General features: G+C 41.1%; 1 protein-coding gene across 1 annotated transcript in view; it reads left to right on the top strand.

Moving 5' to 3' along the window:
- Positions 1–18,818, top strand: part of GDAP2 (ganglioside induced differentiation associated protein 2) — a 23,903-nt gene extending 5,085 nt beyond the window's left edge. Inside the window, exons 3-13 of the mRNA XM_009584236.1 lie at positions 993–1,146; positions 2,704–2,792; positions 5,194–5,270; positions 6,359–6,518; positions 8,257–8,407; positions 9,410–9,486; positions 10,886–10,962; positions 11,384–11,523; positions 12,119–12,173; positions 17,000–17,143; positions 18,055–18,818. Coding sequence (XP_009582531.1) covers positions 993–1,146; positions 2,704–2,792; positions 5,194–5,270; positions 6,359–6,518; positions 8,257–8,407; positions 9,410–9,486; positions 10,886–10,962; positions 11,384–11,523; positions 12,119–12,173; positions 17,000–17,143; positions 18,055–18,102 — 1,172 coding nt within the window. The 3' untranslated portion in view covers positions 18,103–18,818. The remainder of the gene's footprint in view (positions 1–992; positions 1,147–2,703; positions 2,793–5,193; positions 5,271–6,358; positions 6,519–8,256; positions 8,408–9,409; positions 9,487–10,885; positions 10,963–11,383; positions 11,524–12,118; positions 12,174–16,999; positions 17,144–18,054) is intronic.
- Positions 18,819–21,944: the final 3,126 nt, after the last annotated feature.

Genomic DNA, 21,944 nt, shown 5'->3' with positions numbered 1-21,944 from the left:
GTAGGGAAAGAGAAAGACTAGAAGTACGTCTTCAGCTGTCCAGAACTGGAGCGGACTAGATTTGGGTGAAGAAGGGGAGAGTTAGCAGACTTTTCTTCCAGGTGCCAAAGAAACAACAGAGTTCAAACACAGTAGCTGTTCCTGGATCTTTCATTATCAGAAATGTTTTGACAAACTGAAGGGAATAGAGAGGGTTGGATGTCATTGAGAGTTCTGACAAACTGATTTCCCTTGCGAAAAATTACAGGAATTAAGTATGAATAACTTGCAGGGGAGAGCCAAAGAGGAGTCAAAACCAAAAAGAGGTAAAGATGTAAAGTATGCTAGCATGCAGTAAATGATCCTAGAGTATGTAACTGGAAGGCACTGTGAACGGAACAATTAAATGTGTTGCTTGAACTTCCTTGTCTTGAGACTAGATACCTAGTCTGTCAACAAAGTATGATCTCCATGAGAATCATACTTCTGCCTTGTGACATGAAGAAACTTGCAAAACAGAGAAAGCTACCTTTGTCTGGGAGCGTAGATGAAACAAGTGCTTGATCTATTTATTTTTAATAGCTTTGCCAACAGCTGGTGGGTTTGATTAATCTCCCCAAACCAAGTTGTTAAATTCAGAAGGACTTTTTATTGCTGCTTGTATAGCATATTTGTGCATCAGTTCTCTGCATATTGTTAAATCATTTCTCCCTTTGGCTCTGTATGTAGCATAGTAAGCACTGCAATTAAAACACACTTCTAGCAATTTCTAGTTTGTTCTTATGCATAGTTTTAAAATTGAGAGGAATGAGCATGGCTCTCGCCTCCTCAACCTGGCTAGGTGATACTAAGCAGCTGTTATGAGATAGAATGCTATCCTTAACATCTGGTGTCTAAAACATTGACTTCTGTATATGAAGAGGAGTTGTCTGACTCTGGAAGAAGTCAAGGGCTTGAATACTTCTAGCTTTCTTATCATGACATTGGCATTTATCCTTGTGGTTTTTTTTCAGGGTGCAGGACAGGCGAGGCTAAACTCACTAAAGGATTTAATTTGGCGGCACGTTTCATCATTCACACAGTGGGACCCAAATACAAAAGCCGGTATCGCACAGCAGCCGAGAGTTCTCTATACAGCTGTTACCGCAATGTCCTGCAGCTCGCAAAGTAAGCACATGTCAACTCACACGAGGGTTTGCCATTCATGGCGCATCTGTTCTAGATACTTGGGTCTGCACAGAGGCCAAATGGCTGTGAACATCTTCTCGTGTATACTGGATTTGGTTAAGGACATGAGAACATTAGTGGCTTCATGGTATACTTCGTGCTTTTTGTTATCTGTGTTGCAGTGTAGATAAAATGTGCAGAGAGATCTGAGCTGGTTCAAGTCCTGAAACAGTGTAGCTAGAGCTGTGCAGCGTTCAGTTACTCTGAGGGGAAGCAGCATTGATAATTGCATTGCGTTCCTTGCTGCAAAAAGCTTTAGATGTTCAAGCAGTAACTTCATGTGTCTCTGCAGCCACATGGACATACCCACAGGCAGATCTGACTGCTGTATCAGTTCATATATTTGGCCTCTCCGCCTTTGTACAACAGCCATCTAAAATTCTGAGTCAGGGTGCAAGGTTATTTCTAAACCCACATTTGCTGCAGATGGGTTTGTAGTTTTTCCTCTTTCATCTGTGCTATCTTCTACTTCCTCTTAGCTAACAGGTTTTTTTCTTTCTATTTTTCTGTGTTCTTTCCTCTATTCTGTTCTTCTCCTGTAACGGCTGTTGTAATGGTAGCAGTCACAAAAAATACCTGAACAAAAGCAATGTCAGAAAATGTACTTAACAGTTTCTTAGGGTTGGGAAGATCAATTCTTCCAAGTCTGGACTGTGTGTTACAGTGCAATAGTAACTGTTTCATTATCAAGATTACAGCTAAGGTTTCTAGCATGTGCCAGTTTTGTTCTGCCTCAGAAGTAACAAGCAAAGTCAGGTCTGGATTGAAACATGTTAAAAACAATTAAAAATTCTAATAATTCTGCTTCCTGAATTCTGAGTGCCTTTCAGTCAATCTATTCTCTAGAGCAACTTTTGACACTTGTGAAACTGTCTACCAACTCTGAGCTTGGTTAAACTCCTCTGATGACTGTTGGCAACACCTCTGCTTTACTCTTCTAAAAATGCGGCTCTCTGCTGGAAGCATCTTACTGATCTTAAAGTATGTATCACTCAAGGCCAATGATTGTCTAATCATACCTAGGATTGAGTAAGCCACCTTAGTCTGTGTCCAGACCTCTAACAAAACAAATGGTAAGTCAGGTGGAGGAACAGGAGAATATTTGCAGTAAAGAGCACCTTCTTTTCCCCTCCTTCTCCTCACTGTCAATCTTATACAGGAAGGAAAGTATTTTGGAAAGGATTGCAGGGAGCTTGAGGGAAGAACTTCTTCATTCAGGATATGAAAAATTACAGGAACAACGTAGCTGAGGTAGAAGGAGAAATCTGAGAACAAACACAAGAGGAAACAGTGTGAAATCATTAATGGTTGCTTCCTTCCCTGCTTAATGATGGTATGTATGCATCTTGCCAGGAAAGAATCCTTCTGCACAAACCTGAAAGAGGATTGCTGCTGCCTAGAGGCAGGGAAAAAAGTATTGGTGTTATCTATTGTACTGACAGACATTTGTTCTCATCTGACCTTCTGATCATTTGTTTTTCTTTTTCTGGATTTCAGGGAACAGGCAATGTGCTCTGTAGGATTTTGTGTGGTTAACTCTCTGAAAAGATGCTACCCCTTGGAGGATGCAACCCACATAGCACTGCGTAAGTTTTTTGGAAAGTGACATAAACTGGATGACAGTGTTCAGCAGATCACTTACCTCTGGCAGACTGCTGTTGATATGAGAAACCTTTCTTTAGGGGGCTGTAGTTTATTAGAGGCTGTAAATAGGCAAGGCCTTCTGTGGTTGATCAGGAAAAGGAGGAAAAAAACAAATGATCCTTTCTCTGAGCAGTCATCGGTAAAAATCCATGGGAATCTGTGCTGGAACTTGTAGTCTTCAATATATTCATTGATAGCCTGGAAAAGATGCTGAACAGTGAGGTGAGAGAGTTTGCTGGTAATAGGCAATTGTTCAGAATAGCGAAGATGAGGACTTACTGTGAATAGCTGTAAATGAACCTCAAGCAACAGAGTGAATTCCGTTTGCCATTTTAGTGTCATCAGCATATTCAAATTATGCAAATGTAAAGTGATATTCTTCCCCCGCTGACCCACCCCTATATGCTTCTATCTTCACATGCAAAATGATGGGCTAATCCTAGGGAGCAAAATCTTGAGATTATAATAGTTCCATGGAAACAGCTCACTGGAGTTCAAAACAGCAAGCTAAGGAAGACACAACAAAATTAAGAATGTTATGCTATTAATCTGTGTTTTGTCCACCCTTTAAAGCTGCGCATTCAAAAAGAATATAGTAGAACTAGAAGTTGAGGAGGTCAACAAGAATAGGGAAAGGCAAGAAATAGCTAAGTAAGCTAAAGTCGTTTTCAGACTAGAATAAACAGAACTTAAAGGGAGTGTGATAGATGTCTATAAACTCATGGTGAATAGGAATCAGCTGTTCACTGTCTCCCAAAATAAGAACCTTCAAACAATGTTAGCATGAATCAGGTTCAGAACAAACAAGGGGAAATAGTTCTTTATGCTTACACTATTTGTTTTATGGAACTTCTTATCAAAAAGCGTTGTAGATGCTAAAAGTTTTCAAACTTGTTTGGGTTCAAGAGGAAACTATATTAAAGAAAAAGAAAAAAGGTTGCTAAAAACAAATCAGAAAAGTTCCTAGGCTGAAAATACTTAAAGATTAGAAAAGTGCTCAGAGAAGAATATTATATACTTGCCTGGCTCTTACTTTTCCCTTTTCTTGACTTTTTCATTTCTATTGGACTGCTCCTGTCTGCTTTCCACCACCCAGTCCCTGGACCTTCCTGCATGGTACTCCTGCATAATAGGAAAGTTGTTGCAGATGGAAGGAGTGGGTTTTCCTCTTGCTGTGCAAGCTGACTGGAGAAATCTTTCTTACCCTCTGCTTAGCAGAGGTGCTGACACTGGAGAAACAGATTTGTCCATTGTTTTCTCTGCTACCTGCCTGTTGAGTGAGACATATGAAAACATCTGCTCATATAGGTTCAGAAAACTGTTTGCTGTGGAACTGCACAACTGCATTTGTCTTGTAAAGTAGTGTTTCAGGTCAACCCAATTACACATGAATTTCTGTACAGGAAGTATTTGAAACTAGCTCTTTTTTTTTTTTTTTTTTTTCTTCCCTCTGAACTGCTGTTTCTTGAAGAACTCTCACTAATATATACTCTGTAGAGTAGACTTCTTTCCTTTATTGCTCTCTTCTGTTGTCTCTGTGGGGCTATATTCTACTTGATAAAATACCGCTAGACCAACCTATTTGTTTGGACACTTTCTCTCTTGGCAGTCTGACAGGAAAGCACTTGGAAATCCTGACATGTGTCAAGATTATTGCAGCTCAAGGACCTCATCTGTACAAGGACATGCCTGACTGGGAGCTTGGTTACAAAGCTTTTTTTTTTTTCCCCCTCAGCTGCAAATGTTTAGGAACTTGACTGTGTCCCTGGACTATCCTAAAGCTTTGGGGGAGTCAAAAAAAAGTAATAGAGGAAATAAATTCTCTCATGATTTACAAACATAATTTTTATATGCCTGTTTGGCATAGCTGATCCCAGAGGTTTTGTGTGGCTGACTCTGTCTTGTACCAGCTTCTGCTATGGCTTGCTTATCATCTTGCTTTCCTGATAACTTAGGGCACGATGACTTGTTCTAGAAATATCTGGTTTTGGCAATTTGCAGAGGACTCTTGTAAAAGAAGGGTTTGGCTTGATTTTGCGGGGCCATAGAATCACATTCCACAGACTGAGGAATACCTAGTAAGCTAAAATCAAAGAGAGATTTTTTTGTCTTTTTGTATCCATTCTCTAAAGTGAGTTTTGATGAAACTTCCAATATGGCCAGCCAACCCATTTGGTGTGTTGAACTACCACTTAATCCACACTTGCATACAGCCTGTGCAGCTATTTTGTAGGAGGAGAGAGATGTGTGTCTCTATTCTGCACTCTGACTTGCTCACTTGTAGTCGTGTGTGTAAATTTCTCCTCCTGTTTTGCTAACTACATTTAATCTTCCTCCTTGCAGGCACAGTTAGAAGGTTCCTGGAGATTCATGGAGAGACTCTGGAGAAGGTGGTGTTTGCAGTCTCGGAGCTTGAAGAGGTATCTCCTCAATGTTAATTCCACCAAAATTCATGGGCATGTTTGATCTTCTCTGCAGCAGTATTAACTCCTGCATTGCAGAGCTGGATTTGGATTTCCCCTTCAAATCACATAGACTTTTGGTCCCACACCATCCTTCTGTCTTCTACTAGTGTAGCATCTTTTGCAATACTGTTTATGCTCTTAGCAGTCACTATGGACATGTTCAAAATCTTTCCACTTCTGGCTTCCATATTCCTGAGCCATGAATAGGAACCAATACTAGAGGTTATAGCATGCAGTTGTGCTGGATGGTATCTACCAGCCAGAAAGGAAATTCCTCATAAAAGATTTCCTCCTAACACAACGCTGCTTCCCTTGTGCTTTGAAAAGGCCAGTTTAGCATGCCCACAGATCACCTACAAACATCTTAAACGTTGCTTGCTGGCTTGTTGAAATAACGAGCTTGACATTTAATGATCTGTGTTCAGACAGATGTTAGCAATTTGAACATTGAATTCTCATGTATATCGGACTTGCTAACGTCTGTTCCTGGGCAGAACACCCACACCGTGTTCAGGTTTTGTGGCATCTGGATGAGGAAAATAACTAACTTGTTGGGGGTTCTAAAACTGCTAATCAGTTGGAGAGAACACATGAAGTATTACAATGTTCAGTAGAGATTTTCACTGTTTTCCTCCATGTGGGGAGGGTTTCTCTTGGCTGGTTGTTGCTTTTTTTTTTTCCCAGTCAGATCACTAAAGGCGATCTGTGTAGTGGTGCATTTTAATGTAAGCAGCCTTCGCTGAAGTCTGTCATCCATGCATATTGTAACTTCCTTACGAAGATGAAGTATCTGCAATGTACTGAGTTCATGCAGGTTAAAGCGGAGTCCTCTCAAGGTCATTTGCCAGTGTGGTGGGGGGAGAAAGTTAACCTCAATAAAGGTTATTTGCGTTTATTGCCCGGTAGCAGCCCAAAATAAGCCATTGAGGGAAGTGGTACTTTGCCTTCAAACCTCTGAGAAGATCCCTGCTACAAGGGCAGATGTTACTTAACTAAAGAGCAAGGATGCGTGATAGACCTTCACGCATTTTTCTTATTTGTAGGCCACTTACCAGAAGTTGCTGCCTCTGTATTTTCCAAGATCCTTGGAAGAAGAGATACAATCCTTGCCTTACCTCCCTGCAGATATTGGCAATGCAGAAGGGGAGCCTGTAGTACCAGAGCGGCAGATCAGGATTACTGAAAAGCCTGGTGTTCCAGATGGTGAGTTCTTAACTGAACCTTGGAATAAGTATCTCTGTGTCAGTGTCAATGACAACACAGAAAAGGCACACGGGAAGCAAAGAGGTGTCTTCCCACCTCACCCAAGGCAGGCTGTGATGAAGAGAGTTATCAAGCTGCCTCGTTGGCTTCATGTGTTCCACAGCAGTAACTTCTGCTTTCTGCCTCATTGTGTGGAGTGGTGTGGTTAGAGGATGTGGTAGAGCTGCTGTTCTGTCTTTTTCTTTCTTGGGGGGAGAGGTGGGGTAGTCCATTCCCTTTGCAATTTTTCTCCCAAGGTGATGAGGAACTTTGCAGATTTTTTTGCAAAATCTTGTGCAGCCCCTAACCAAAAAAGACCATTATTGTTAATGGCTATCTTATATATTAGCAAAATGTTGCTTATATATTAGCAAATGTTGTCTCAAATGGTAAGATTCTGTTGATACAGCATGTGCATCAAACTCATAGATGCTCAATGACAACTAGCAGAAACTCCCTAAAAGAGAGAGGAACTAGATCAACCCAGAGATCAGTGTTTGGGAAATGGCTGTCAAAGCTCAGTGAAAAGAAGTCTGTTTGTAAAGAGGTTGCCTAGATGTCAGGGTTGAGAAGGTAAGATGTGTAGCAAAACAATTTCATATACAAATGGGCATAGCTGGCACATTCTGCTTTGTTTTTTAAGCAGTGCAGTGAAAGTTTTACACTTCTTTAGGTGAAGCCTTAAACCATCAAAAGCAGATAACTTGGAATGGGTTTCGAAGGCTTTCTACTTTTGCATGGCCAGTTGGGATTAGGCTGAATATGCAGTGAGGATACAGACAACTTAATTTTCCTGTTCGCAGATACCTGATGTACCTACTTCTGCTGATCAGACTACAATCTTCCCCACTCCCCCCCACCACCACCCCGTCCAAACTGCTGGTTAGAGTGGTGTTTGCAGCTGTGGCTGATCGGTGTGAAGCATTCAACCACTAGCTAATAATTTGTGAAATTACTGGCTTTGCATATGTAGGAGCGAATGGGTATAGCGGAATCCTGCACTTTTGTCCCATTGCTACTATAGCATGTCACACTAAAACTGGGAAACTCAATTCCCATCCAGATTGCCCGGAGAGGTAGTGCTAGAAGCCTTAGCAATATTCCTTGATGACACAAAGTTCAGTGGAGCATTCTGGTATTGTCACCAGCAAGCGAGCCTGTGCTCTTGTACTTAATCACACAGTCATGTTGTAAACAGTACTATAAAAATATTCAGACTCAGGCTACCAGCTCTACAGCATCTGTTCAAGCAGTGTCAATGATATAAAAAGAAGTGAGCCCTTTCTACAGAACAACTTCTAAACTGAGTAAAGCTGCAGCATCTGTCCTTCTGCATACTTATTTTTTTCCCCTGTGACAAGTAGGACAACTGTAAAGCCCAAGTCTGTCTCTCTCCAGACCTTATTTTCTGAGAGGGTTAACCATTATCCCTTTGTTACAAGCTGATGACTAGGACTTGCCCAGTTAGTTTCCAGGCAAACCAACATTTTAAGGGAGTCCGTAGTTATCAATCACATGCCATAATCTGTCAGTGGTACTGGTGAGATATCGGAGCCACATCATGGTACACTGTGGGTTTTTGTGTTAGTTTGTAGCATGACAACTGGGTTGGCTCGCTGAGATATATAGCAATTCATCAGCAGCATTGCTGTCTTGTACGCAGCTTGAACATTTTACACTACCTTTGTTTCTACTGCAGATGCTTCAGATGAAGAGGGTCTGGAGGCAGATTTGTCTTTCATTGGTTCCCATGCTTTTGCCCGCATGGAGGGAGACGTTGATAAACAGAGACGCCTCATCCTTCAGGGACAGTTGTCAGAGGCAGCACTGCAAAAACAGCATCAGAGGAAGTGAGAATTTCCTTGTCCGTGTGAATGTTTTGTCTTAGTTAGCTGTTCCGAGGACCAACCCTTAGGATGGTTTTGTTATCTGTAAAGCCTAATCTTCTGGCAAGGAAATACAGATAAAGCCTGGTGTCACCCTGGGTCGCTGTGGTACCCTCTTTGGCCTGAAGGAAGAAGGGAAGGGGCAGTAGGAGGAAAAGGGAAGCTAGTGATGAACCCACTAGCATACCTGGTGCATCTGACCAGCTGCCTTATATCTTTGCCACAAGATGTCACTGTTTTGTCACTGCTTTTTGTAGTGGGGTCACCTGCTTTCAATACTGCCCACTTGCTCCTGAGGCTCTGGGCAGAGCGCAAAATGTTTTTCTTCTGTCTTTCAAAACAGAAAGATAAATAAATGAATGCAGAGGCTTTTCCCCTTTTTTCCCCCTGCCCTGGCTAACCCTAGCGTGCATGATCACTTTCTTAGAAACCAGTTCCATGCTGGAGTCCACTTGAGGCATGATGCTTGGCTTGTTTTGTCAGATGAGGCACTAAGTTGTTCACCATTCAAAGGGGAGGGGAAAAAAATCCATATGTGACACTGGTTGCTGTGTAGTTGTGTTCAACCTCTAGACTTTTTAAAGAAATTTTCTTTTTTTTTTTTCCTCCTGTTTTTTAAACACTGGCACTGAGGTATTTAAATGGAAAAAACTCTCAGATCTTTTCAGCCCAAATGCAGTGCAACTATAGTTACTAGTTGTGCATATTCATTGCCCTAGTGAAAATCACTAGGTATGTAACTAAGGCCCTCAATTTTTTTTTTTTTTTTTTTTCTTCCTTTTTTTCCCCAACACTTCTTTCTTTAACAACTTGATAGTTGCTCCATAGGTCAGAAAAACACAACGTTAGAGAGACGGCTCAGTCAGAAAAAGCTTGTTTTGTCCTTCCCTTCCCATATACCTCTTCAGGCTTCTAATGTTAATCCAAAGGGGGATCAGATCTGACCAGATGTTTTTAACTTTCTAGTTATAATCGCTGGCTGTGTCAGGCAAGAGCTGAAGACCTGTCTGATATTGCTTCTCTTAAAGCCTTGTACCAGACAGGTAAGTTCAGGGTACCGATGACTGATGTATATTGTCTTAAAGTAAAAATACAAAATAAAAGTATAATGTTTTCTTTGGACTTGAGTATGCAATAAGTCATGTTATTAAGCTAGAAGCCTGGCCAAGAACTAGGAAACATCTCTGCAGTAAAGCAGGAATTCTCTCTTGATTGGCTTTGAAAGACTGTGTGGTAAACTCCCAAACTGCTCTGCTTTAACAATCTGAAGATACATGCATATCCTGAATTATCTGTAGCTTTAGATGTAAATCAGTACTGTTAGATTAAGCCAACGCATAAGGTGCTCTATATGAGATAGTTTGAGATAATTCAGACCAAAAGAAAAACTATCTCCATCCTTTTGTTACAAAGAAATGAATGCTGCTTTCAGATGATTAGTGTAGAGAATAAGCAGTTACCAAAGCAACTTCTAATACAGCTTTCCTGAACAAAATGGCTTGCTCTATTTCCCTCAGGTTAGGTATGTGTTGCTCTCCTCTGTATGTGTCTCCTAGTACTCGTGGCAGAGTACCATGGGCAGCACATCCTGCAACCATGAGTTCAGTAGATGGGGAGATTAGGGAGAGATTCAACAACCCAATGGAGAGTTCAGTGGAAAAAAATAGCTGTGAGGTCCTTGCAGCCTGGGGAGCAGAGATGGGGAACCTGTACTCTTCAGTTCACTTTTACTCATTAGATAGCATCACACTTGAACGTAAAAACTTGCCATAGTCCCAGTGGCTTATTGCTGCTTTACACCATGACAGGAAGAAACAGGCAAGTAGTCAGGCTCTCGAAAGCATAGCTGTGTTTCTGCAGAGAAAGTGTTCAGCACTTTGGCTGATATCTTTGGCCTCCTGAAAATCCAGATACTTACCTTGATCTTTGTGCAAATACCAAGGCTGTGTGATACCTTCTTCTCAGTAGCTGCAATTTTAAATTCTTTTGTTTGCTGTAGACAAGGCTCTGTGGCCTGTAGGAGGTCCATAAGGCCTGCTCTGGGAATCTGTGCATTAGATTTCAGAGCTTGGTTTCTAGGAAGAAGTTTGCTTTGGTGGTAGAACTGCAAGTGGAGGTTTTTGTTGGGGTTTTTGTGGGTTTTTTTTTAAATAAAAAACATGTTATTACTTGAGGTTTAGGTAAATGTGAACAGGCAACATAAAATTGCAGTCCTTAAGGCTTAAGTTTCTCGGATGTGATGCACCCTTTTTTGGATCAGAATAGCTACTGGTATAGTGAGAACAGTAACTCTAAGCCTATTTCCTCTGTTTTTTAGATGGAAAACAGATGCATTGCAAAAATTCTGAGCTGTGGCTGGTTCTCCCTGGTTTGAAAGGGACCAACTCCAAAACCTGGCATGACTGAGAGAAGTTTAGAGACATATTTTTCTTTCTTTTGTAGGTGTAGATAACTGTGGCCGCACAGTGATGGTGGTGGTTGGAAGGAATATCCCCATAACATTGATAGACATGGAAAAGGTAAGGCTTTGTAAAACTAGAGTTGTGTGTGCTGGGGTGGCTTCTTTCATGGAGGAACTGGACTACTTTTAGAAAAACAGGCCTAATGTGGACTCCTTTTTCTTCTCAAGAAGAAAGAGACTTGCCCTGCTCCTATAACTGCCAAGACATGAAGGGTGAAATGTAACGAGTCAAATTAGTTTTTCATGGAAACAGCAAGAATTTATCTCTATCTGTGAGGTCAGCTAGAGAAAAAAGACATCTAAGTTATTACAGTCAAGTTGAAGACTTGGAATGTTCACCTTGCTTTTGTAACTGAAACATAATGCCACCCAGCCTCATGATTCCTGATTTGTGACTGAATTAAAGGAAACATATTAAGATGTAATGCAATTGTGAAAGAGTTCTTTGCAAATATAAATTTCATTTCTTTCTGTCTCAGGCTCTTCTGTATTTCATCCATGTCATGGATCATATTGCAGTGAAGGAATATGTCCTGGTGTACTTCCATACGCTCACAAATGATTACAATCAACTAGACTCTAATTTCTTGAAGAAACTCTACGACGTTGTTGATGCCAAGTGAGTGTCAATAGGACACTTCTGGTCTTCCTCTGTGCTATGCAAATGTTTGTCATTCCCTGTATCTGGTTTCCCATTTATTTGTGAGAGAATTTTGCTGGAACAAAGACCTAAATAAATAACAAAGGCAAGAGGAAGGAAGATGTTTTCTTTCCTTCTCAGAACAATCTATCAAACCAGGAAGTTCTGTGCTCTGCAGTCTCCCTTCTGGAGCTGTTAGAGGCATATTGGGTGTATTGTCTAATCTCTATCTGGAGGTGGAGCTTCTGGAGCCTGGCATTGTTGAAAGTATGTTGCTAGTTGTGAGGAAGGAGGCTTGGGTAGCATTGGTAGTCATAATTTGTCTGTAACTTTCACTGTCCGCATAGAAGACTGCAGGCTATGATGTCTTTACCTGAAAAATAATCATTCTGCTTTTTTTTTTTCCTCTTCACATTTACTTTTCTGGTATCTGCCCTTATATTAGATCTAACTTTGTAAAATTACATCACAGGCACTTAACCAAAATGATCTATGTTTTGACTGTTATGTTGTGTCGGTGAGCTTAATTAGAAGTCACTTTTAAAGAGTGGGTTTTTTTCTTTTTTTAAACCAGGTACAAGAGGAACTTGAAGGCACTGTATTTTGTCCACCCAACATTTCGTTCAAAGGTGAGGTATATAGTACAAAAGGAAAGAATGTTTTGAGTGTTGGCGGGGTAGCATGAAAGACTGCAGTATGAGGAACGTGGCGGTATATAGAAGACTTCCAAAATTAGGCAGTATCTTCTGGATCCACAGTCAGAACTTGAAATTCATCCCCATTTTTGATCTAGCTGTAGTCTTCCAACCTTAGTGATAAGCTGAACCCCAACACGGTGCAGCTGTCTATGCCTTGTTTTGCATGTGCTCTTAACTGAGAGAGGTGGAAGCTTTGGGTCTTGCTTCTTTCAAAGAGAAACATTTTGTCCTTTTTCCTGCTGTCTGGTTGGCAGGATGACAAACCATGACCAAAAACTCTTAGAATTCTTTTTTGTGTAGTTCATTTCCTGGATGTTTCACCTTTTCTCTCCCCAGAAGAGATATTGCATGTGTGCTCCGTATCACTTAAGACCTGCCCTGGTAAGAGTAGAGGGTGGTGTGTCAAGCAGCAATGAGACTAGTCAGGATTATGGAGTGTAGAGTAGCAAAGAAAGATGGAAAGAATGCTTCTGTGACATGGAGTGCAGAAAAATCCTGTTAAGCCTTTAGGAGATGAAAAACTGAACTCATCAAGCAGCAAGATATTCTCCTTGACTATGATCTGTGTGGGGCAACAGAAGATGGAGCTTGCTCCCTTCTGTACTTCATGCACAACAACTCATATTGCAGTATGAGTACTTCAGATGAAATAAGTGTCAGCAGCAGCCCTTTCTAAAATTTTTGGTTGTCCTCTTAAAACAGTTAGAAATGTCCATGTTCACATTAGATTAACCTCTGTTTATTCTGCTTTTTGCTGACATTGATCAAATTTGAGAAAATTATACACCTGCAAAAAACATCTGTTCATGCATGTTCAGCAAGAATTTCGTTGCTAAATTTCCAAAGAGTCCTTTCGTTTCGTATGCACAGCTGGGACAGTATGAGACTTTGAGCTTCCTTGGTTTTATGTAGATGAGACTGAGTCTTCCCTTCCAGTTTCTGTCAGGATATTAATTATTCCCACAGGGTACAGATCTGAGGTCTAAATGCTAGAATTAGAGCTTCCAGCTCTGATGCTCCTGAAAATGTAGGAGCTGGCACAGAACATTACTAAGGTCACAAAGTTGAGTGGAAAAGTTGAAGCTAGGAAGTACTAGTGGTTTAGATTCCCAGCAGCACTCTATCCCCCCTCGTCTCTTACCATGGGTTCCTATTTCGTTGAGAAATGTTTTTTTGTTGGGGGATGAGAACTCCTGTTCACCGGTCCATTGCCAGGTTCTCTGTCCCTCTGGGAACTGCAGTGGGACTCGACAGATCTGTGGGGCAAGCAGGTAGTTGGTGGGAAGCAGGGAGGGTGAGAGATGTAAAACTCTCTAACTTGCTGGAAATGGAATTGGTTTGTATCCTATTCTAGCAGCACAGCTGGAGGCAAAAGAGGATGTGTGTTCGTGTCTTTCTGCAAAGCCTTTTCTCTAACTGAAAGGCAACTGGGATTGCTGCTGGCTGTTGCAGAGACCATCAGCTTATGAAACATGATGGGGAATATGCAGCAGAAAGTCCTGGTGGAGAAGGTGGCTGCTAAGAGGGAATGATTTTTCTCTCCCCTCCTTTTTTGGCTATTTCAGGTTGTTGTCCCTGTGGAAGATTGCTAGCCCAGAAGCCTCAAATCTCTTAAATGTTTGGCAGATTCATCTTCCTACTTGGAGCATTGACTTCCTTCCCTAGAAATAGTGGAAAATACCCCACGTCTCAAATGTAGGAGGAAGGCTTGTGCATTCATGCCAAACCAATCAACCTTGTACATGTATCTCATTCTTAAATCTCTGATATAAATGGTCCCTTTTACTGCGGTATTGAATCCTGGCACAGTGGATGTCTGCCGTCTGTTAGAGTTGCATTGCTTATTTCTGGGCTAAAAGGGATCAAGAGGCTTTTCATCATGCCTCTTGGAAACTCATGTGCCCTTAGAAAACAAGCATAGTTCTGAAAGTGCTTCATAGTGCCAACGATGATTCTTTGTTTGGTTTCTAGATGTGAAACTTTTAAATTATGTTCTGAGGATAATTGCCTATCTAGAATACATCGTTTTCATTCAGCAGTTGTCCTAAAACACAGAGTAACTGAAGCAGGGTGTGTTGCTGCACAATCTGTTTTTATTTATGCTTTGATGTGAGCATTCTTGTAATCTGTGAAGAACTTGATTCTCTTGTAGTGCTGCTGAAATGTAACCGTTCTTATGATGAAATAGCATCATAGGAACAGCAGTTTTTTAGGCTGGCAGCAACTCTTGCACTTGTGAACACTTCACCACCAGGACTTAGATTAAGATATCCTTGAAGTGCTATCACAAGTTCCTTCATACTCTAGCGTGTAAATGTACTGCTGCTTGTTATTGCTATAGTTGCCGATATGTAAATAAAGGGCTCTTTGGGGCATTTTTGTGTGAAGCCTCTCAGCTCCCATCTTCTGAGAGCTCTCCAAACAAAGCTTTATAGAGCTTGGTGTGTTCTGAGTGTCAGTGACTGGATCTGAAACAATCTCACCCAGAGAAATTCTGTTTTCATAAATTTAGTAACTTGGCTATGAATCAAGAATGTTTCAAAACAGAAGCATATCTGAATACTCAAATTAGATATTCATAATCATCATAATCTTTATATTTATCATTAACAACTTTGGTCTTTTTCTTCTGTAACAGTCATAAAAGCAGTTTCTGCAGATCAGATGTCAATACAAAGGTTGTTGCAAATTTCTTATGGCTTTTTCTACAGAAGATCCTTCCAACTGTAATAAAATTTCCCAGATTTTAGTAAGTTTCTCTTTGGGGTATGACCCCATTAGGAGATTGGTGACAATCTGTGTTGTGCTGGTTTTTTGAGGGAAAGACATCTGGTACTTTAACTCTGTGGTTTTCTAGCTTGGCAGAATGACTTTGATAGCCTTTTATTCAGATTCAGAACTGCAGTACAAGAAAAATGAAGGAAAACTTCAGCAGACGACTAGATTTTTAACTTTTTTGACTGCTCTGGTATAACTTATTCTACTTTCAGTGCATTAACAGGGATTTGGTTTAATTTCAAGTTCTCTGTCCTCTTACTGATAAGGAAATGGCTGCTTTCGTATTACTGTTTCTATGACCTGTGATTATTGAGAATGGAGATAATAGAAAAATTCTCTAGAAACAACATTTCTGGCCCCCTCCCTTTTTTCTGTGTTACTGGATAAGATGTGTCAAACGGCAATGTATACCGAGAAGGGGGGGAAAAATGAAAATCACTTTTCCCGATACCAGTTTTCGTGATGGCTGCAAAAATATTCCCTATTAGACTTTTATACATTAAACATCCATAGCAATTATGTTTAATGATTTTCATTCATAATACACCTTGGAATGCATGCTACTTTGATACAGGATTGAGAGGGTATTTTTCACTCATTAAACTGTCATCCAGTGTCACTCATAAGAGGCCGTGTTAAAAAAAAAAAAAAGTAAATAATGGATGCCAGTAATAGTCTGTCTCCCTGCTTTATGCTAACATAAATCTCTAATTCTGCCCTTAAAATAATGAACCAATCTTAAATGTTCTCCCCTGTTCTTTACCTCTTCTTTTTCATTGTTCCTTTCTCATGAAAATATGCTGTTTTGAGGAGGCAGTATAGTTATTCCAGGACAGTTTTTAGGCATCGACTTTTTGTTTAGATGTTGTATTCTGGCAGATCATTTTTATTGACCTAATGTTTTAGTCTATTTGAGGCTCCCACTTTCCTCAAGGCTTTTCTTGTGGTGTTGCTTCTTTTCTGTTAACTTACTGCAGTCAAAGTACAACTATCACAGAGTTACAGAATGGCTGAGGTTGGAAGGCACCTCTAGAGGTCATCTGGTCCAGCCCCCTGCTCAAGCAGGGTCAGCAAGTGCTGGTTGCTCAGGACCATGTGAGTGGTCCCTAATATGAGCATTTGTGACCTGTAGAACAGTAACCTCTGGTTCTCACAAGTTTTTTCTTCCCCTTCAGTCTGCCAAGAAAAGACTAGATAAGAAATAGGCAAAAAGTAATATAGTGCTTAAGTTTGGAGAAGGTGGGTTGAAAAGTAAAAGCTTGTGCAGTCAATCTAAACAGCAATATTTAATAACTTGTAGAAATATCAATGGTGTCTTACTGGCCTTTGCAAAACAAAAATTCCTTATCCTGTTTACATCTAAAAGAGACAAAGGTGTGTATACTTAAAGTAAAATCTTGTAGAATAAGATGATAAGGCTTATTCTTTTAGGGTAAGATGATAAGGCTTTGATAAGAAATGTGGTAAAACAGAAGGACACACTCACTCACTCAGCCAACCCAAAGCAGAGAGGAGACTTCAGTAGGACCTTTGAACAGCTGAAAGTCTCTTTCTCTCCCTTGAATTGCCTTTTCTGTGAAAACTTGAAGGCAAAGGGTTGAAAATGCTTCTGTCGGATATAGAGGCAAATAGGTCATATTCTGAGCTGGCTAAACTGGAAGTGAAAATGTGCCACTGTACAGATGGTTTTTTTGAAGACAAATAGCAGAATAGCTGTCACTCTTGTACAGTAGAAAGGGACCTTAAACTGGCAGTTGGGGAAGAGCGAGTGCGGAGTCAGAAAACTCTAGCTTGAAAGCTCTCAAGACAGTGCTTGCTAGCAGTCAGTGGTGTGTGCTTCCTGACAATGTTGTGTTATTGCCATGATATTAAGTGTTTCAAGTTTAACTCAAGCCTTTTTAACTATGGAGTATTATGTTGAACCTGAAGGTTTTGAAGCAGCACCATCTTCATTTGGTTTTGTTGGGCTTTATTTTCAGGTCTCGGCATGGTTTTTCACAACCTTTACAGTCTCAGGGCTAAAGGACAAAATCCACTATGTGGAAAGCCTTCAGCAGTTATTCACAGCCATACCCCCAGAACAGATTGATCTCCCCCCTTTTGTCCTCGAGTATGATGCCAGGGTAAGTGACTTCATGTGGCAAGCATCAGTCTTTGCTCCTAAGTGTAGTTCTTGTGCATGTCCCATTCTGCTCTGCAAGAGCTTTAAAGGGGCTGACTTCCACATCTTAAGAATGGGGAGGAGAAAGGGGGGGTTCCCGGAGAGTCTAGTTTTTGTTCTGAGAGTAACAATTCTCTTAAGCTTTTCTTCTACATCAGTCCAAGTAGAGGGCTTGGCCAAGAAGCAGACCCCTTTCCCAACAGTCTCCTATGTGCATGAAAGGCAGACTACCTTTCTTCAGCCAATAACTGTAACATAACACACTAAGAGCCTGTGGACAAGATAAAATTCATGTTGTATACCTGCGATATATCTTACACTGACTGCAAAAAAAAATGCTATCTGTGTTTCATCTTCCCTGCCCCACGTATCAACAAACATGCAGGAAGGAAAAAAAAAGTTGGGAGAAATGGAACTGTAGCAGGGTGCCTTGCCTTTGGTGTTGGTCCCTCTTCCTCCTCCCTTCTCCATCCTGGGTCTCTACCCAAATAGTGGAATGATCGTGGCTTGCATTTGCCAAATCATTCCAAAGAGGATGTGCTGTAACTACGAAGTAACAGCCAGAGCTGTGTGTCTGCGTAGGCAACTTTGTCTTGAACTGTCTAACTGGCTATGCTAGCATTTGTGGCTTTCTTGCATCACAGCTTTGGCTTAATGGCAAAATTTTAACCTGCACTTTTTGCTTAAAACAGAGGCAAAACCAAGGCCTGTTTTTGCCTGGTTACCAGCGCAGTCCTCTCCTGGGCGGTCACTGTACTCGTGGAAGACAAAGCCAGGAGTACCTGTTTATTTCTGCCTCTGTGTCATCATCTATTGCACCAAAGTGTATTGGGGAAGGCTTTTGTTCAACTGCTTGTTCTGTTGTCATTGCAGGAAAATGGGCCTTACTATTCTTCTTATCCTCCATCCCCTGACTTGTGATCTGCAGTCCTGCGATGCTGCTGGTTTCCCATGGATCCAATGACCTGATGCCTGCCAAAACCTGTGCATTTGCCCATGTACAGAATTCAGAGAGAGGGTTTTCCTCCCCCAGCTCTGGTATTTTTTTACTGATGAGATATTTTCAAGCACTCAAGCAATCAGAGAACTTTATGCCACTGTGAACTGTACAACTATTTCAAATATATTTATCCAATGGAAAAGTTGATTTAAAGATCACTAGGTGCATTTTTTTTGGTTTTTTGTTTTTGTTTTTGTTTTTTTGAAGCTGTTACATTTATTTCTGAACAGACTTTCTCTTTTCTGGGAAATCCATCAAAAGCACTTGATCGTGTTTTTAACTATTATCATTTTCCAGCTCTGTTTGTAATACCCATTTCTGACTGGTCTGTACAAATATTGTGCAGTACCAGCCTGACACGTTGCTCATCATACGGTCTCTGTGTTTCACATCTGATTACTTTCCCTTTCTGTTAGTGCTGATTACTTTGGTCTTGACCCAGCAAAAGTATCTGGAATTGGGAATGCCATGTCTGCAGGCTGAACAAAGCACTACAGCCAAGCCAAGGTTACTGCAAGACTTAGTACCATAAACGTGAGGTGAGCTAGGAGCCTTGATAAAGTCCCTGTCAGTTATCATTGGATGATGTGACATCAGGATGCCACTACCCTCCCAGTAAGAATAAAATTGAAAAGCATTTGCGGTTTCTGTTCTCTAACTATAGTTGTTTATGTTCTCTTTTGACATGGCCAGATGTGTTTGTATGATAAATGAATGCCATCTGCCTGAAGTATATATGGAGGGGAGGGGGAAACAATGACTCCAATCCCAACCTCTGGTGACAGAGATTGTTTCTTAGAGATATCAGTGTCCCTTTTATATCCTGTTACACTGATACTCACTGATTTTTGATAGACACAATACATGTAAGAGAGCTCAGCCACAGGGTACTTATGGAACTGGATGTGAGAAGTTTTTCAGCCTGCCAATGGAAAGCTAAAAGAGGAGGGAGAAGGCTCCCTTGTAAAATGTAATCAGGGATGGCAGTCCTGAATACAGAAGGATGGAATCCCTGGTAGGAAGAATGTTACAGCAGTACTGAATATGAAAATGATGGTGTGATTTTCATGTTTTCATTCTAGCTGCTTTCCTGCCCTGGCTTGTATCTGCTACTCTCTCCTTATCAAACTTCAGTTTTCCTTGTTCTGCTGCTTCTGCAATAACTACCGTTTTTTAAGCATAAGCAAAAGTCATTGTGAGATATCTTAGAAGGTGGTTATTCACACCCATTGGCTTGATTGGAAATAGATCTCTCTCTTCTGTTTGAAGATACTGTAAATGGTTGGCAAAAACAGGAAAAAAATCCCCCCTTGATCTTGGTCATCTAGTTACATGTCACAATTTGTGTTTGCAGTTGGAGAGTTCTGGCTTTTGTAAGTTGGGAGTGCAGTGAAAGATGGGCCATACTGAGTTTTCTTTCTTTCCTACCTTGGCCTCCTGGCTTAATGTTGTGTTTATATTCCACGTATCCTCAGCATGTTGGTATGTCAGTTACAGATGAAGATAATCACTTGGCTGGGGTTTAACAGTGATGCTTATACAACATATAAAAAGTAAGTGGTTTTGCTTTTTTAAGTGTACCCCAGGGTCCTTGTGTGATTCCATAATCAGATCCAAGGTGCTGCTAAAGGCTGGAAACTGTAGCACAATGGAAAACCACCTTGGTGTTAGTATTTGGGAGTGTTGCACCTTATGGTCAGTTCACATGTGATTCTTTCAGCACTTTTCTGGTGGTTTTTGAGAGAAGGAAGTAGCAGCAGTCTATACAGAGCAGCTACCACGTGTCCCTACCTCCTCTTTTCACCTAGCTGTTCACAGCTGCCCTTGCCTAGTGACTTTTAAAGCCAGCAATGAATTTTCCATGCTTCTCTAACGATTTGTCTAGCTTTCCGCCCCCAGTAACCATCTGCTGTTTTTCACACCCATGGCATTTTCAGTGGGGCTGTTGCAGAATAGCCAGTGTCCACTTAATAGGCAGATTAAAGGTGATTCAGAGCGTATTGTGAAAACCGAACTCTCAGCTTCACAGTTTTTAGATGGTTTCTGTCCCGTTAGCTCACAGATGGCTCAGAGTCATAAAACCTAAACAGTTCTTCTTAGGACTCAGTCTGCACGTTTTTCAAACTCTAGTCCAGTCATTTTAAGAAATGACTTGGCTTAGTGAAGTGTGAATCTGCCTCCAGAGCATTTGCAAAGCAAAAAGGAGATCTTGGCACTGTGCATCTTATTGTGTATGTTTTTCCCTTGAAAGACTTTGCTTTAAATATTTTTTTTTTTTGCCCAAGTCTCGCAAATCTCAGTGGCAAGACAGACCTGCATTGTGCTGCAAAAATCCTGCATTTTCCAGTGAGTCTGGAGTTGTGGCAATTTACCAATTTTTTTTTTTTAATGGGGACTTTTAAATGTAACATGCCAGTGAAAAAAAACAAATCATTGAAGTGCTCAAGATAGTCATTGCTATTAAAAAGTTTAATTGTTTAATTCTAATATGCAAAAACATTGCATTAAACCAGCTGAACTGCATTTAGTTTAAGCTGAGATAAACATTGGCATGCCCTATTAAGGGTGGCTACAATGCTTTCCTCTTGAAGAGGCCAGGGAGGCAATCTGTGTATGTTATAACTCTGCATGCATTTTAACACCCTACCCAGTGCAGTCACTGCAGAATTAAAAGTTCCGGTGAAGGCTTTATTGGCTTGCTTAAAGCTATTTCACACCATCTGCAGGCTCAAAAGGGGAGTCTCCGTAGGGAAGCGTATTAGCATAATTATGAGCGTCGTTATTACCACTGTAACCCCCTGTGTGATGTTGACAGTAAAGCGACATAGTTGTTGTCAGTAAAACTCAGATATGGTGCTTAGGCACTCATTAGCCACACCTCTTCTGAAAGCATCCTATATTCCCTTGCTGACACTGCGATTACGTGTCTTAAGAGCCAGAGTCTGTCAAGCTGATGTCTGACCATGGACAGGTGACTCAAGGTGTCTTGGCTTACCTGTTGTCATTTGGCCAAGCCAGAGTTTGAAGCAATTGCCAAGGCAGTGAAAGGCTGCTTCTCTTCCTCCTGTTGTGTTTTGTGCTTGTTTCTTAGCCGGATGCTGTTGGGAATAGGAAAGGGCAAAAAATTGTGGGCAAAGTCGGAATGTCAGCTTTCTACAGGCCATTGAGCCGATGTGAATTTCCATGTACGCTTGAAGCTGAGCTCTTCTTTTCCTGTGTTCTGCTTACAAGATCCTAGAATGAAAACAGAGCTGCTGAGTTTCTCTAGCATCTTCTCTTCCCCAGCAGTAGCCTAAAACTTGGTTTTTCTATCGTATATGCCTCTGTTGCCTCAGCTTTGCGCCAAATTAGGCCTTCTCCCTGGTCTGTCCCTGAGCACTTCTGTGGCTGTACTGCTGCAAAGGATTAGCATCCCACTGCTGAGACCAGACATTCCATGTGAAACTAATTTAGATGGTTCTGCTGTTCAGCAAGCTGGTATCGGCTCTTCTCCTTTGTCAAACTGAAAAACGAGAGCAAGAGGAGTTATCCCCTTTCCTTGGCCTCCCTGGGATGAATCTCCTGGTACATCTGTGACCAAGGAACTGAATGAATAGTCCCAATCTGAAACTAGTTTGCACCTCTAAGCATATTACACAAATTCCTGAATATGTTGATTCTGGCTAAATAGGAACTGATCCCAGTGACTTCTGTTAGCAAGTGCAGTCTTGGGAGAGTAAGGGACGTGTTTCAGCTGCATTTGGGGAAGAGAGTAAGTAGTAGT

This window comes from Fulmarus glacialis, unplaced genomic scaffold (genome assembly GCF_000690835.1).
Source record: "Fulmarus glacialis isolate BGI_N327 unplaced genomic scaffold, ASM69083v1 scaffold23078, whole genome shotgun sequence".
NCBI lineage: Eukaryota > Metazoa > Chordata > Aves > Procellariiformes > Procellariidae > Fulmarus > Fulmarus glacialis.
This window is presented reverse-complemented; position numbering and strand designations above follow the sequence as displayed.